The following is an 18,433-nucleotide window of genomic DNA, read 5'->3' on the forward strand; positions in this document are numbered from 1 at the left end:
TATCAATTTTATCAAAATCAATAAATTGATTTTGATATGATTCTGTGGGTAAATATAAGGAAAAAAGTTGGTATAACAAAACTTCTAAAAACGGTTTATAAGCGAGTTATGGTGAGCGATAGATTTCGCCCGGATTCCAAATTTGTTTGGTCTATACGGTTTTTGACCTGAAAATTTGAGTAAAAACATCGTTAAATATAAGTTTACTTACACAATTTGCTCATTTTTGTTTTGATTTTCATTCAGTAAAAAAAAGATATTTTCAACTTGCATTTACTTTTTATTAAGGTTGTACACATCATTCTCTTCAGAATTAAATTTTCTGTAAGGTTTATTTGCATTTATTAGGCATTTAACGAAGTTATTTTAACGTTATCTAAACGTAAAGAAGTGTATGTTGTTGAGTTTTTTGTATTTTACGTCAGTTAACGTAAAAACTATTAAAGTTACAGATCTGAGACCTATTTTATTCAATTTTTCAGATCAAAGACCAAACAAATTTGTATGACAATTTCAGACTCGAAACATTCAATATCACTCACTATAACTCGCTTATGAAGCGTTCTTGGAAGTTTTTTTATACCAACTTTTTTCCTTATATTTACCTATCGAATCATTCCCCGAGAAATTGGAGTGCTATTCCGAAACACCTTGTATAAGCCAGACCAGTTTAACCTAAATGGCGCTGTTTTCTATGCGATAGATTCACTTCTAAAAGTATTGTAATAAAAAATATTAATGGAATGGAAACTGACAATGACAAACTGAGACATGCTTTTACTGTAACCCAAAATGCACTAATGCATTACTAAAGTAAAATAAAAATAAATTCGCAAATCTTAATTACGATGTTAATCATTAGGCATTAATCAAAAACATGTAAATATATCCTCAAACTCAAATCATTTGTCAAATAACTTAACCGAGTTATCCATAAAACAAAAGTTGCTACTGCATCCTCAAGGGGGGGTTAAATATAATAAATATCTGATTTTGAGGCAAATTGAATGAGACTTAGAATTGAATGAGCTACAATGAAATGAGTTCAAATTATCTGAGATTTCATACAAAAGGAACACTACTATTATCCATTTTATGTCTCTTCTAATAGGTCACCAAATTAAAATATTGGTAGTTAAATATCACTTCAGTTTAATTTAAGAATTAATTTTATACTTTGGAATTAACAAAAAAAACTGGACTTTCTGTATGTCAAAATCTGTTAGCTTTGTCATCTTTTACTAAAAAACATTGTAAGAATTTGTAAATACCATTTACAAGCAGTATTGGAATAATTACGATTCCGAATTTAAAAATTCTAAATCAGGCATACCATTAACAAATATATAAACTTCTGAAACTGGAATTATTATCTACCTACTTTAAATCTCAAATTTTTGTATATTAATAAATAAAAATTATATTTAATGTGCAAAAATATAAGTTTGATATTATAACATGTAACATATACGTTTTTTTGTCCATATATTTAATAAAATATAAATAAAAAGATGAACGTAATTTTTATAACGTTTATAAATGTTGGTAAGCTTTGCTTTCTTCGTGGTTTCTCGTTTGGTCTCGTTTGGCGGTTTTCTCTGCATGCGCATTCTCCATAGACGCGAAGTTCACCATATTGCCATTTACGTTAAGAGAAAGACCGGATCACTTGCACTTAGAACCGGTTAATTGATAGTTTCTTCCTAATTTTTCATATAAAACGATATTTTACGAGTAATTGCTTGAAATTAAATAGTGCTAGTCATTCGAAGTTGTGGAAAACACAAAATGAGTGCCGAAAACGCAAATCTTTTAAATGTGGAAAAATCCACTGTTATATTACTGGACGTCGCCGGTACAATGGTTTCTAAAACGTTTCTGAAGGTGAGTAACTGTTTTACATTTTGTTAATTTCTTCTTTGTTTCAAATTATTTCGCAAATAAGAACTTTTATTGATTTTCATTGGATCGTCTAGGTGGGCTTAATGAATTTATTTAATTGTTGACAATTTCCAAATATTTTCTGCGAATATAAAATTGAAAACCTAAAAATAGATTATATTTTTGACTACACATGTTTTCAAGAGACAATGCTCTAGCTTGTTGTCCTTGAATCAGGTAAAAATCAACCCTTGATCCATACATAGTGCGTTCACATCTGTGTACAGTCTTTGCAAAATGTTTGCCACAAATTCGCAGAAGTAGCTCTTTTTCAACGGCTCCTTTGTAGATTTTATTCGATTTGACCAATTGTTACGTACTGCATTTGAAAAGTTTCCATGTTATTGTATCTTTTGTTATCTTTTTTTTTCTTAAAGTCTGACACCTGGACCAGGTAGTCTGGGGTATAAACTGGTAACACGTTTTATAGTAAACATTTTTGCATTGCATAAATATAAAGCATTAATATTGTTGCTAAGTGGACGTCAGCATGAATTGTAAATTATAATTCATTTAGTTGATATTACATTGATTTTTTTTATTGTCTTCCATAAAGTGTATTTTTGGAACTTGTTGATACAGGAAAAGGTTAACGATTTTTTTTAGTTGTGTAGTATGAGATGATATATTTTGGTTTTTTGTATTAAGAATTTTAGCATAATTAAGAAGCGCTTTGGCAGGTAAAATTTCTTCACAAAGAAAAGGATTGTCTCTGAATAGAAATTCTATTTTTTCTGGTAGGATAAATTTAATTACAGATCATTTATCTAAAAGGTTTTGAATGTCATACAATTTTATTTTCTCTGTAGTTAGTATAAGGTAACAAAAATATATTTTTGTTAATCATAACTTAAATTTTCATAACAATTATAAATATATTATTAATATTGAATATCAGTGTCCTGTTATTTTTAAATTATTAGCAACAATTGAAGCATAATTTTTAAACCTGTTTTATTAAACTTAACAAATATGCATTACATTTGAAATATTCTTTTTCTTCACTAAACTAACTTATAGATATTCTAAACAACTTTTTTGTAAAATACTATTTAACCATCCATTGAATTAAATAATCAAACCCTTTGTCAACCATTTCCCTAAAACCACAATCATGAAAGTATGATTGGTAATTAGTTCTTACCATTGAATGGATCTGAAGTAGTGAATTTTAGTCTTAATTTTTAATCGTCTGCTACTCCTTTTATTTTTAAAACCACTATTTCCTTTTATTACATTGGAAGGGTTCAATTTAAACCTGGGCTCATTTATTATTTCTCCTCAATGTTCCTCCTCTTGTTCAGTTCCATAGTGTCATGTTTCTACACTCTCAATTTTCTTGTACTCGAATGAGGAATAGAATTGGTTTTATTTGTTCATAACTAAAATTATAATAAAATTCTATACCTTTATTTCGAGAATTTACTATTTTTTACTGAACTTAAGTTTGTTACTATAACTATTATTAAAGAGGAGACTATAAGCATTTGTTATTTTTTATATTCGAGAAATATGTTGAGCAAACAACATCAATTTCATATTTCATACCGTGTACGACAACAAAAAACTATATGCAAATCATTTATGTAAATATGAATAGTGCTACTAGAACATACAAAGCATGAAACTATAAAACATGTTCATAATATTAGTTTACAATTAGTGGATTAATAGAAGCGATGTATTTACATTCATGAACCTTAACATTGACTCGTAAAAATAAATCTTATCATCCATATTCAAAAGTGTTGTAACCAATGGATTATATTCAAACATTGGAACATTATGTAAACTCGTGCCTAGATGTGACACAAATAAAGTAATATCACTAGCTGTGATTAGAAAAATGACCATTCTAGCAGTTAATGTATGTAAAGCATGAAATAGCAAATCATTTAAAATGATTTTTATTGAAACAAAACAACAAAATATTCCAAAAGTATGAACATAAAACATTGATATCAAGTAAATAATAACTATTTTAACATTTTCTGTTTTAATTGCTAATAAATTTGATAAAATTGTAAAATTATCACATGATTTCAGAAATTCGACTTTAATATGTTTAATATACACACATTCAATTTCTGAATTTTAATTAGGAAATATCACAAACAACAGATATTGTTATTTTATTAAGAGTATGTTGTTACATTATTTATCCTACAACCACTAAATTTGAATCTATCAAAGTTTCAATTATAGATAATATTTTATAATGAATAAACTAGTTATTGATTAAGAATATACTTCTTAACCAATTAATTTTTATAACTATCAAGATATTTAATATCATGATATTGTTGAAGTTTTTTTACCTTTATGGAATCGGGATAGGCTCCTTAGAAAATTAACAAGGGAAAAATTTAGAAAAAGTTTGATCTCAATTTGTGTTATGTTTCATATTTTGTTCATTTTGACTAAGTGTAAATATAAATAACAATGTATAAAGTTCCAAGTAAACTTAAAATTTTTAGATACTGTTCTAAGATGAAAGGTTGTTCATAATAGAAATTTCAAATTATAAACCGAGTTGCTACTTTAGGGCGTGGTGGATAAGTTGCAAATGGGGACTTTCAAGCTACCTTGAAAGGCTAGCTGGTACCTACTAATTCTGAATATGTTTGTACGATTTGTAACTCAAATACACAACCAACAACACATAAGCTGGACAGATAGTGTATAGAGAACTAATTGTGATGCTGAAAGCCTACAAAGTAATTGGACACCCTATACTTCCACCAGATACACCTTAGACTGTCCTGATACAGCTAACTTGACCTAGTATCATATATCAACACATGATTATTATAATTTTGTAATTATTCTGTAGTGATTAAATTAGTAATGAATTTTGCATATAAATTGATACTACATTACATTGGTAAGTTTCCAAATCAAGTGATTTCATTATATGGGTCAAAAATATAAACAAAAAATTGTGTAATATTATCAAAATTTCGTAAGTATGGAATGATAGAAAATTCTTCAAAGTTTGTATTCATATCTAATGTTTATAAGTGAAAAAAATTGGATTTCACTAGTTTTCTTAAATACCAGACTTGTTAAGAGAGTACCATTCATCATTAATTTGTTAATACAGAAGTGAGAATCGATCATTTTTCTATCTTTATCCATGACTGTTGTATAATGTATACATTATACATATTATATGTATTAATAAATCCTTAATCACTGCTGCCAGATACTTGATTCAGCTATATTATATTGTTTTGCTGCACAAAATCGGTTTTTATAAAGTAAAATATTACTAAATATTTATAAGAAATAATATAGTATTATGAGATATGGTATAATTCTGATATTGGATATACTTAAAGGTGGGTGAATATCACCATTAAATAAGAGGACAATGCATTACAATAAATCAGACCTGATAAAAAAAGATTGGATTTTGAATACATTGTAATGAATAAAAAACGAAGATTAAGTTTCAACTACCATAAAGATACTGAAGTTGTTTCCAAATAAACAATACAAAGTAGAGCAAGTAATAAAAATTGAAAATAATAGTTGAATTGTGACTTTTATTTTGACCAAAGCTGATATGCATTAGCAGCATTTAATTGTGAAAAAGAGAATCTTGTGATATTATGGCTGATCTGTGACTGCTTCCATATTCAACCCAATTGTACCCATTTATCGGTAATCTGGGGTAAGATATAGAAATATTTCACTCATGTTTAATGTGACTGTAGTAGAATAGAGAAATTAATTAAAATTGAAGATTGCTATATAGATGCAAATGTTGCTTTTAACCCTTTGGTTATAAATCTAAATGATGACAACAGTGACATTACACATGGAATAGCCGTCAAAACATATTTTTAGTAATCAATTAATAAAATTTTCAATTTTACAATTCTATATTCAAATTTTTATTTATTTTACAATTAAAATATTAGTGTTGTATAATCTAATTTAAATACGACATTAAGTAGAAATAAATTTACTTACGAAGTACGACCCGGTTGCTGCTATTTGCAATTAACAGCTTCCAAAGATTATTGTCAGTTTGTAGGTGAGATAAAATACATTTTTTCAAACAAGTATTGTTTTAGCTTTAATACCGTTAATAAAAGATAATAGTAAATCCACAAAACACCAATTAAGTACTGTGAAGTAATAATTTTTTTGCAAAGACTACATTGATTAGTTTCGAAACTTCTACTCGCATAAGTTGGCGTGATGTTCTTTAAAACAATAGTTTGCAAATTAATGTATGAAACAGGAATGAAGAGTAATATTTTCACAGTCGAAATTTTGCTCTCACCTTTTGATAACTTGTGGTTATTCATTCCTTTTTCATTAATATATATTTGAACGACACTTTTATTTCCGTTTGTTTTACATTTTTTTTCCTTTAATCTTATATGAGATTCGGCAGTTAATACTTATTCAAATTTTAAGTCGTTAATAACATTTGGAACGATCGACGAATTTATTCATAGTTTTGTTTAAACACCTGTGTTACAGCTGCTTGTATTGATGTCTAAAGGGAAGAGAAAATAATCGTGCGATGATAGGTCAGGCGTAGAAGGCGGGCGGTCGATGACACAAAGCAGTCTACCCATTGACTTTTTTTTATCTTACATATAATTTACTAAAACAGTTGCTTCTATTTTGAGATATACGGGTCTAATTTGAACAGTTTGGAAGACAAATGATAAAATGTTTAAATACTATTCTTGATTCTTCATGACCCTAAATATTTTACATTAAGCCAACCAGGGTTTACAGTAATTTTATTATTTAGGTTAAACTAGAAGTGATAACCATTCAAATAATTTTGTTAAAATCCATTGAAGAAGGTATATTCCAAACCATTATTATATCTAATTAGGGGCTTTTACTGCTATTTTTTGAGAAGTAATACATTTCAGTATTTTTAATCATAAAATTTTAATAAACACTAAATTTCTTAGAATCATGCTGGTCGTGATTTAAATATGAGAAAATATACAACTTCTACCTAAAAAAAATCATCATTCAACTATATTAATGTAATTACTTTTCAATGAAATAAAATTGGACCTTAAAGGTATATAAAACTCAATCAAGAGTTGTTTACATTATGTTATTACCTTCAACATTTTACTGAATGTTGATTAACTGCAGGCTCCTGTCTTAGGCCAGTAAACAGAGCAATTTTTCTCCCAAAAGTTCAACTTAAATTGCTCCTACGATTTTTTTTTTGCTTTATGGTCGTCACAGTGTGCTGAATTATTACCAACAATCTTATCACCCTCTTGGGGTGTGCTACCCCTAAAATAGAAAAAACGTATTTTTGGGAGGTATTCTCTAAGAAACGTGCAAATTATCAGTTTTGGGCTATACATATGAATGAAAATGAACATGAAAAATTGAACGAAATTACACAGTTTATTAGAGTTTTTGAAAAAAAAATTATGAATATGTTATGGCTTACTTGTCAGTGAAGATTCATCACATTTGAATGTTTTCTATAGTAACATGATTCAAACATTTTTGGACGTTATCAGGGATTATGGATGAGAATGTTAGAGGATTACTATTGGTCTTTATTAAGAGAAACTGGCTCAAAAAACTATAAATAGAAGGACAAAATTTGTCATTTTTAATTATTTTGATATTGTTGATACCAAACTAACCAAGTTTATAAATAATTAAGTATTTCTAAAACTAGACGTGAAAGAACATTTTTATTATCCTTTCTGGTTAATAATTAACTAAATACACAATAATTAATAACTTTTATTAATAATATGGTATAAAACCATGTAATCTAGGGTAGTTTGTAAGTTTACATCACTAATTTTAAACACTTCACAATAGAGGTCTTATTTTACTCTCTTAGTGACTAAAGTCGTTGTTTACATGTTTTATAGTTTATATATATATATATATATATATATATATATATATATATATATATATATATATATATGTTATTAATTTTTTTTTTTCAGGAAAATCTATTCTCTTATGTTGACAAACAAGCAGAAACTTTTCTTAAGGAAGCCTGGGAAGATGAGTCCGTTAAAGAGGCCATCAAATCATTAAAAGATGGTGACATTGATCAAGAGGCAGCTACAACTCTGATTAAGGAACTTACCGAGAAAAATAGTGAAAACAAAGGTTTGAAAACCATTCAAGGTTTAATTTATGAAAAAGGATATAAAAATGGTGAACTCAAAGCACAGTAAGTTTTCTTTTCATTACTGCGTTAAGAATTAAAAATTTTTCACATAATGAATCCGTACATTTTCAATAATTCATTTTTCATTCATTATGTTCATGACAGATATTTCAACACTTTGTGATTTGTTACCATCTCTTGAAGTTTTGAGGTTTATCTCGATTATTTTCTTTGTAGTATTATTGTCTTCTACCCTAAGAATGGGATCAAAGCATCAGAGTGTGTGCTATTTAACAAAATTAACGATATCATCTCTTTTCCATATGTCACTGAAGTTTCTCAGTTGTTTTCAGTGTACAAACATGATGGGCATACCAATTTATATTTCTCTTTGAATCCTTTTAGTTTTTATATCTTTCTTCGTATGTGTCTTCATTTCTTTCTTCGTATGTGTCTTCATTTCTTAGTATTTTGTTATTTTTGGTAAAATAACTTCATTTTATATTAAAGATAAAATAAAAATTTGTAAATCTCCCTTAACCAGAATCTTTATTCCTTGGTAAAGGAGACTCCTTTAAATAGTATTTTAAAATTTGAAATATATGTATGATTCTACAACTTTGGAAGGAACATAGTACTTGATTCCAGGATAAAATAATAATTGCTATAAGAATATCAAGTTTTTAATGAATTTAAATCCTGGAAATGTCTCAATATGTGATAACAGTTATTGTTTGAAATTAAATCTTTACATTACCAGTCCCTTTCAATAAAATATATTAAAATTTTATTGTTGTGACGAGTCTCTCGTTTGAACTGACGATGGAACATGTGTTGTCTATTAAAGTTGGCAGGAGCTAGTCATGTGAATATATCTTCCTCATTTTGTTTTCCATAACCCATAAAATTGGATTGCGGCCTATTTCAATACTGAGTAAATTAAAAAATACTATGAAAATTGAACTATACTGATGTATCCATTAACTGTTTTCTTTTTATTAGTGTATTCCCGGACGTTCCTGCTGCTTTGGATTCGTGGGCCAAAACACGAGTAATTGCTATTTATTCTACTGGTAGTCAAAAATCTCAGGAGCTTTTATTCTCTCATACCACCGAAGGAGATTTATCTCAACGTATCTCCAAATATTTTGATCAGAGTATTGGATCCAAAACTGAGGCTGCTAGCTATGAAAAGATATGTAAAGAAATCAATGTCAAACCAGAAGAAGTTGTATTTGTCACTGATGAAGTAGAAGGTAATTAAGAAAATAATTATTTGCAATTATGAACCAGCAACCTAATCAAGATTTTCTTAATATTTGTTCCCAAAGCCCTATATTTATAAATACCAGAGAAAAAATTGATTATTTATCAATGAAATGGTTAAAGGTCAAATTTGCTTTTATTTCCAATTGAAGTCAGTATAACATGAAAGTTCCTACGTTCCATTTATTGATTTGAAACAATTTTAACCACAGTTTTTTAAATCATGAAATAAAATGCTTAACAAAGAGTTTACTAAATATTATTTAGAAAAGGAAAGCTTTCAAACATAACTTTTTATAATGGAAGTTGTCAATATTACTGTAGCTCTTTTTGTCCCCTAAAGTTGCTACAATAGTCATTATTCTTAAAATAATACCGTCAAAAATAATCTAATGCTTGAAAATATTTCCAAAGTACACTTGACATAATTTTATTCATTGCTATTTCATAAAATAAGATTTCAGTTTTTCTCATAATAGCATCCATCGCATTAATAATTTATTCTGGTCTCCCCATAAATTTTTTTCAAATTCTCAAATTTTTGTAAGTTGGTTATTTTCGACATCCACAAATAATCGTTTCAAATCAATTTGAGAACCCGTTTTAATACTGTTTGATTTTGATGCTAAATAAAACACAGCAAAGAATGAATGGGGAAGATTGAAGTGAGAATCTATTTGATTTTATTATAATTTATCCTCGAAATATACAGTGATAGATTGAATTTTTTTTTGGTTTACAAATTTATTAATGAATCTAAAATCGTATTTTACCATTTTTAGAAGCCAAAGCAGCCAAGACCGCTGGAATTATTGCAATTCTTATTACTAGAGAAGGAAATGATGTTTTACCTGAAGAATCTTCCAAGGAATTTCCTGTAATTTCCAGTTTCAAGGAGTTATCGTTTGACAAACCAACCAAACGTAAAAATGAAGAGGAAACTACACCAACAGAGGTTCGTTCAAACAAATCTAGAAAACATAAGTAGATATTTTTTTTTTTAATATTTTTATTTAAGAGCAAAAATTAAAACAAATGCATTTCTAAAATGTTTTCTCAATTGAAATAAGATTGTTGTTGATATGAAACTGTTTAAGGAAATTTTTGTTCATTAATTTTATAAAGGACAGCTCTAATTTAATAAAGCTAAATGGTACCTGTGTTGTATAATATTTAGTGTCATTTAACATGTGAAAAAGTAGTTTAGTGACTTGCAATATTTTTTTTGTAAATAATTCTTAAATAAAAAGTCTATAACTGTTAGTATTTTTCTCCAAAATATTTGGCGTTTCAATTAATAAAAAAATTAATAGATCAGGTATTTTTCAATTGACTGATCCATTTTTATATGCTTAAACTAAGAATATTTGTTGATAATTTGCTTTTTATTTATTTACAGTTCAAGGATAATTATAATAAACAAAACCAATTTTGTCTCTTGTAAAATAAATATATTTTAAATTTTTGAAAACAAAATTTACATTTATACTTAAAAGCACTTACAATGCCTTGAAAACCCATCGTATTCAATCTGAATAAATGAAAAGTTCACCTTAATATCTTCAAGCTTTGATGATAAGACGTTAGGCAGAAGGATCTAAGTCATATTATCCAAATTCTTGTAAAATATTGAACATTTGAACAATTACCTCTTTTAATTGAATGAAGAGTCATGTAAGTAATTATGTTTAGATACAAATTATGTTGACCAATATACAAACTGAAAAAAAATGTCTTGAGGTTTTAAATATATTCATATGTATCTATTTATAATTTATTATTCATTACCATACCAATTTTGCGGGCAAAATTTCATCTTGTTTAAAACCAATTGAAAGTGATTGTGGTGAGTTGCAGTTTGAAAAATGGTTAGTGTTATGAAGGTGTAAGTAAAATAAAATGAAGATCTTATTAGCTTTACCTTAATTAGCTTCGCTTCATGTCTTAAATGTTGCTTCTGTTGTGCTTTAGGAATAGAATTACAACCTAACATTTTAATTCCAAGCAAACTATGGATCCAGTGCTCTTATTTACAGATTCCTTCAATACGGGTATTTTCAATGACTACAACAGTTGAGGTTATTTTAAATTGACAAATTAATATTTGCTTTGTCTGCATTTACTTCCTTTATGATTAATTATTTTTCTGTAAACTTATGTTAGGCTTAATACGTAACATTCAAATAGTTGCCTTCTACCAAGGGGAAATTGAAATGTTTCAACAGGATAACAACTTAGCTCCTCATAGATCAATTGCGGCTTTTTTTGTTTAAGAGGCTTCATGTTTTTAATTACTTTTTAAATTTGTTTTAGAAATTAGTTTGAATAGAGAAAATACTGAATATAAGACATTTAAACAATTGAGTTTTTTTACAGAAAAATAAATATGAAGAAACCCTTAAAAACTCCCTATTGAGAAATATTCAAATTTTGTTGAACACACTAACAAAATATTTATTCCTAGAAAAAGAATGAACTGGATCTACTTAATTTACTATTAGAAAATTATTAGGAGCAACCTTAAACTCAGTTCCTTCGAATCGAAATCCTATGAATACTGCAATTTTTCCATAAAGAATAGTATGTTTATAATGCTTGTACCTGAACAGTAGTCTATATAATTATTATTAAAGTCATCTGGCTTAGTCATTGAAGATACCTCATAGATTATCGATTATGTAGTATCAAATCAAAAAATTGTACATATTTAAAAAATGTTTTAAGTGAATTAAAAATAAATTGTTGAATTACATTTTTTGGTTTACCGGCCACCACTTACTTATCCTACCCTTTTTTAAAACTTATTTTCAATTTGCGTGTCAAATCTAAAAGTTAGAAATTAACTTGTAATATGATATTAACATAAACTAATATCTTACTATGCTTTATTAAATCGATGTTATACGGAAATTTTTCTGCAAAAATTTTTACTTATATTTTAGTTCTATCATTGTGTAATGTTTCGTCACTACATTAATGGTATTCTACATTTCATTTCAATTAGCATCAGTTCAATCGACAATCTAATTTCATCAAGCATTAACAATTTTCAATCAAACAATAGAAAAATTATATTCCCCCATCTGGCAATATTTTTTGGATTGAATATGTGTATTTCACAATTCTCAATTTTAACTCGTTAGACTATTTATAGGTAACTGCTGTTTCTGTCAGAGCATCGCACAATACTTGCAATTGAAAGATGCATAGAAATATGCGTGGAAAGAAATTGACAATGGTTCATTGTGATAGTCAAGCAGCAAAACTTGATGAAATACTCAAAAATAATGGTCTGAACTCCTATCCTTAAAGTAATGAAAGAAAGTTTAGAGCGGCTAATGTGCTTGTCAGATAAAGATTTCCATTGATTGGCCTAGAGCATTTCTGGAGAGTGCTTCTATAAGAGAAAGTGTAGGAAGTAGAGAAAATTAAGAAAAGAGCACCCCAGCAGTGTATTTCAGTTAAAAAAGTGTTTAGATTTGGATCTAAGCAAAATCAAACCACACTTTCTCACATGAAGCACCTGATGAGAATAGATCTAGCAGAAATTGATATTGTAGATTGTATGAAAGAAGTACAAGCCATTGCAAGCAAATGAAAAAAGTACTTCAGGCTAAACCTAAAGAAACCTCATTTTTAGCACAAAACTGGAATTTATTAGAAATCTGGAACTAGAAATATTATTATGTCCGCTATTTTCAACTTTTCCATTCTGTAGAATATTTCATATCAATAACGACATAGACTTTATTGTCTATAAATACTTCTGACACTGCTAGAATATGTAGTAAAAACTGACTTCCTTCGGCATTCACAATGATAATCACTAACTTGCTCTCTCACTCTCATAGTGAAGAAATTTCTCTAATAACCTCTTGTAATCACTTTTTGGGCATTAATCAGTAACAAGTCGTAATTCTACATCCATATTCAAATAATATATACATAGAATCATATAATTTACTTGGTAAAGTTTTATGTATTATCAAATATTCAAAGTTTATAGGATAAGAAATGGATCAAATACCAAGTTATCTGGTGATATACGAAATAAACTTCTGTTTTATCATAGTCTAATATATTATTATGTGCACAACAAATCATTTTTTAACCAAAGAAAGCTAATTAACTCATTGCATTTTGTTATGTTCATTATTTGTCTATTAAATGTATCAAATCATTTTCTCATTTTATCATGTCATCCATCATTTGATCTTTTCGTTCAGGAAGAACGTCCTTCTAAGATTGCAAAAACTGAAAATGGAGTTGAAGAAAAGCAATCGACAGTTTCTGAGACTCCGTCTACCAGCAAAAAAGTTGAAGATGAAGCCATGGAAGTAGATACACCTCTTGAAGCAGAAGGTAATTTTCAATATCAGATAACAATATTCTTTCCAAATTTCTTCATTTATTATCAAAAATTTATTTAGGTTCGTTACTAAACTTGCATGCATAGAAATGGATCATCTGTAAACTTTTGACTTTAACTATATTTTTATTTTATTTTTTTTTATATTTTTTATTTTCGACATTTCTCATTCCCATCAAAACTCACTAACAATAATATCTTCTCGTTTTCACTAGACGCACCTCACTGATTTTGGTGTATACATTGTTACATCGGGGTAATTTTGCTTAGTTTTTTAAAAAAATGGTTTCTGATTTTTCTATAGCTTCTGCTTCAAAATATTAAAACTTCTATATCAAATGTATTCAACTTCAATTAGAACCAAACTCATTACCCCTGGGAAACAAAATATTAGTGATAAATAATTTATAATATATAGACAATGTTAACACTGTTTATGTAATCTAAATTGAATTTACAGGGAAATCTGAAACTGCTAAAAAGACTGAAGAAATATCTGAAAAGAAGACTGAAACTACTGCCACAAACATGGAAGAATCTCCAAGTAAACCGCAAGTAGAAGACAAATCTATGGAACCGGACAATAATTCTGCTGGAACTAAAAAAGATGCGACTGAGCTACCAAAAGTTGACTGTAATGTAGTCAGTATTACAGAAGTTCCACCAAATATTAACGAAAATGAAACAGATGTTACAAAAATGGAAGCAGAACCTGTTTCTGGAGAAGCAAATGATAAAATTGAAATTGATAGACCAAAATTAGACAGTAAAGAACAAGAAAACACTAAAGAAGACACAGAAACAGAAGAAGCGATAGAGAAACAACAAATTGAAACTGTCAAAGGGGACAAATTAAATGTAAAAGAATCGAAGGATGCAGCTAATACAGATTCACAAGAAGAGAAGAAAAGTAAGAAAATAGAAGAAGTTAATGTGGCGAATGAAGATAATAAATTGGCAATTAAAAAAGGTGTTGAATTAGAAACAAAGGCAGACTCAGAAGTTGAAACAAAAGAAAATCCCAAAGAGAAAAAAGAAAAAACTAAGGTAGAAGAAAAAGAAGTTTTGGTAGAAAAAAAAGACCATAAAGTTGAAGGTAAAGATGAAACCACTGAACAGGAAATTAAAGAGGACTTAGCAGAAACCAAAAAAGATGTTAAAGTGGTAACTGAAGTAAACACAAATGCACAAAATCCAAGCGAATCTGATAACAAAACTGATGCTAAAAATGTAGAAACAGAAAAGCAAACTGAAGAAACTGCTATTTCTAAACTAGATAAACAGTCAATAATGGAAACAGATGAGTCTAAAACTGAAGAAACTGAACAGTCAAGAAACACAGGATCTGAAGAGGCGTCAAAAATAGAAAGTTTGGAATCAAAAATGGAAACTGAAGAATCTACAAACACAGAAACAGACGATTTACAGAAGCAGGGATCAAAAGAAGTAACAAAACCCGAAATATCAGAAGAATCCGAAACTGAAGAATCAGCAAAAATGGACACTATAGAACCAACAAAGTCAGAATTAGATGAAACTAAATCGAAAGCAGAAGGGTCAATAATAATGGAAACAGTTATTTTAGCAAAGACAGAAATGGAACCAACAAAATCTGAAACAATGGAAACAGAAATATCTACGATGAAGGAAGAATCTCTAAAAACAAAAACCATAGAAACAACAAAAACGAAAACTGAAGAATCTATAACTAAAACTAATGAATCAACTCAAACAGAAATGAAGGAATCTAAGCAGGAAAATAGTGTACTAGAAAATAAAGAACAATTAGAAAAAAATCGTCCTAAAGTTGAAATTGAAAAGAACTCCACAACGAATGAAGCATTAGAAAAAGTTGTTCCCAGTAATGAAAAAGAAGACCCAAAATCAGATTGCGTAGAAAAGTCTACAACGACTTCGCTAGAAAATGGGGAAGAAGCAAAATCAATAGAAATTAAAGCAGTTACTGAAAAGAATGAAGAAAGTAAAATAGAAAGTCAAGAGACCGTATCTACAGTAGTCGAAAAAGAAAATAAAAGTGATTTGGCAAATGGCGTAGACAAAGAAACTAACTGTACTGCAAAACAAGAAACAAACGGCACTACAAAAGAAGAAACCTCCCTAATCACAAAAGATGTATCAAATGGTACTTCAACCACTGAAGAGAAACAAAATGGTGAATCTAGTAAGCTTGCCGATAGTAATGTAGAAGATATTAAATTAAAAAAAATTGAGGAGCCCACTAAAGAAAGCACACCTTCAGTAAGTGTTGAAGTGTAATGTGTGATTTCTTTTCTTATGCCTACAAACTTCTTAATTTTTATTTTATATCTTATTTATTTTCATCAATATTCAACGATTTTATTCTTGATTTATATCACATAAAGAATGAGGTTCGCATTTCTATTTTTGTGATGTAGAATAAAATCTGCAAACTTCACAAGAAACTTTGGGAACACTGGTACAATTATGATAAAATGTACTGTGAAAAATGAATCTTCATTTGAATAATCAATTTTAATGGTAGGTTGAAACATTCCTGTCTCATTTGGACTGAATATTGGATCTCGAAAATTTACATCTAAGACTGAAATGTAAATATGTTGATTATCTTTGCAAACTACTGTATGATTTGAAAAAATGGGTACACATTTGTTCATGTAGTAAAATTTTGAAACCAAAACCCATTTTGATTATGAGGGGTTTATTCTTCTAAGATGCCGTCCTTCACCGCTTCGATTAAATAACTATTTAAATGTATTAACACTCTGTTACAGGATTCTTCACTGAATTGCAATATCATTTTTTTGATTGATTTAATTTGGATGTCTCGCACTTGTAACATTATTAGACACATTTCTGGAATCTCTACAGAAGCTCTATGTTGGAATTGCTGGTGATCCCTTAGAGTCGAATTCCGTATGTCCACATCAGTATATGCTTCTATACAGTAGCACTTTGTTTTTAGTTGATAGCTTGGATTTCTTGTCTATGAGCGAGTACATTTAGTCTAGTTTTAGACCTAACTGCTTCTACGTGATGAATATGTGTTTCTGCCAAGTTAGTCTTCAGTCTAAGTAAGCTCCTTAGCACTGTTAGCTAGTGGGAATTCAGTCTCATTAGTTTTGACGGGTTATGTTTCATTTCAAATTGGGATTTGTAAACTTTAATGCGCCACAGTTTGAGCAAAATCTGGATCTTACATAGATTAAACAGGGCTTCTTTAGGCAGATAACATAATAAAATAGTTTTGGCATCTATGCTCTTCAATCCGCAAAATTTGAAATTTATGTTTTCTGAAGGCGCCTCATACCTGAAATGTGTCTCATATCTCCCTGACATATTGACGAAAAAATGACAATTACAAAAGAAAACCGTTGCTTTGAAAACATCGCAGAACCTTGATAAAGAAAATCTTTTCAACATAATTAAAATGTTTTTCCTCTCTGTAAACAAATGGGGTAACAATTATTCAAAAAACATTAACAAATTGGTACTGCATTTATTTTGATGAATCTCTTGTTTGTATCGGGGATATTCTAAAAATACTCTAAAAATTGTATTGAATCTGTTTGTGTAGGTTATAATTTAGTATTAGAATAATTAATTTCTATCTTAACTCTTTTCACCAGTGTTTCCAGGTTACATACTTTTGAGTATTACTCATATTTTGTGATCTAAATTGTTCCTGTTAGTGTAAAGGGTAACTTCCAAAAAATAAGTGCCAACAAGTCAAAGAAGACTGGATGTAAAGACTGCGAATGAATTGGCATTTTTTTCTATATCAAATTATCTGTTTGTAATAATTCCCAGTATTTGAGTATTACTCCATTTTAAGACTGTAAATTGTAGCTGTAATTAGGGGAAGACGTTATTACCCCGTATTTAATAATTTTGACGATAACAATTTTTCTAGTTAGTTTTTGTACTTAGTGTAAAAGTAAACATTCCTTTGTGATTAATTGTTTTTTTTTTTAATTTGAAAATACTCAATCATTACAATTTTCAATTGAATTGTGATAATAAATTTTGCTGTAACTGTCATTATTTGTATTTTTTTTTTCGTTTAGGTTTTAATATTTTGGTGTAACGATTGGTCTAATAAGAGGCCCTATTTATTGTATACGTTTAAGCACCATAATAAAAATTTTGTAGCGTTGAAAATTGTTTTTATTTTTAATCCCAATTTTTTTAATGTCAAGGATATTTAATTTTTAGAAATCTGCATCGTTGGCTAAAATGACAAGGAACGTATACATAAAAAAAACAAAAAATTAGGAATATCATGATTCTTACAATATTAAGGGGGACCTGCTTTAGAGGCTTAAAAACGATTTTATGCAAAAATAACTTCCCAAACTATCCAAGAATGTGTGCTAAAATTTCAGAAGGAATATATCATATACATTGCGGCCCAAAGGATCTATCGTGTCCCCCTTTTTTGCTGCAATACTGGAGAACCTGTGTTCTTCAGCATTAATCCCACTCCTTTTAAATAGTCTAGAATTTGGGATAGCTTTAACTCCCAGGTGTAGTGCTCTGGAGTTTCTTAGTGTTTCAGTGCAACAAAACCTGCACGCCGCATTATCTGCTAGATCTAGTGTCTTCAGTTGTTTGTTGAGGCGACAGTGCCCCGATAGAACTCCTGTTAGTATTCGTAGATTGTTCTTACTTAGGTTAATACATTCAGCAAATCTACTCTGGTTATAGTTTCCCAATTT

General features: G+C 28.7%; 1 protein-coding gene across 1 annotated transcript; it reads left to right on the top strand.

Moving 5' to 3' along the window:
- Positions 1–1,568: 1,568 nt before the first annotated feature.
- Positions 1,569–17,876, top strand: LOC130444261 (enolase-phosphatase E1). Its single transcript, XM_056779327.1, has 6 exons — positions 1,569–1,884; positions 7,911–8,143; positions 9,083–9,336; positions 10,129–10,301; positions 13,573–13,708; positions 14,176–17,876. The coding sequence occupies exons 1-6, from the start codon at positions 1,789–1,791 to the stop codon at positions 15,990–15,992; spliced, it is 2,709 nt and encodes a 902-aa protein (XP_056635305.1). The 5' UTR covers positions 1,569–1,788; the 3' UTR covers positions 15,993–17,876.
- Positions 17,877–18,433: the final 557 nt, after the last annotated feature.

Source organism: Diorhabda sublineata, chromosome 5 (assembly GCF_026230105.1).
Source record: "Diorhabda sublineata isolate icDioSubl1.1 chromosome 5, icDioSubl1.1, whole genome shotgun sequence".
Lineage (NCBI taxonomy): Eukaryota > Metazoa > Arthropoda > Insecta > Coleoptera > Chrysomelidae > Diorhabda > Diorhabda sublineata.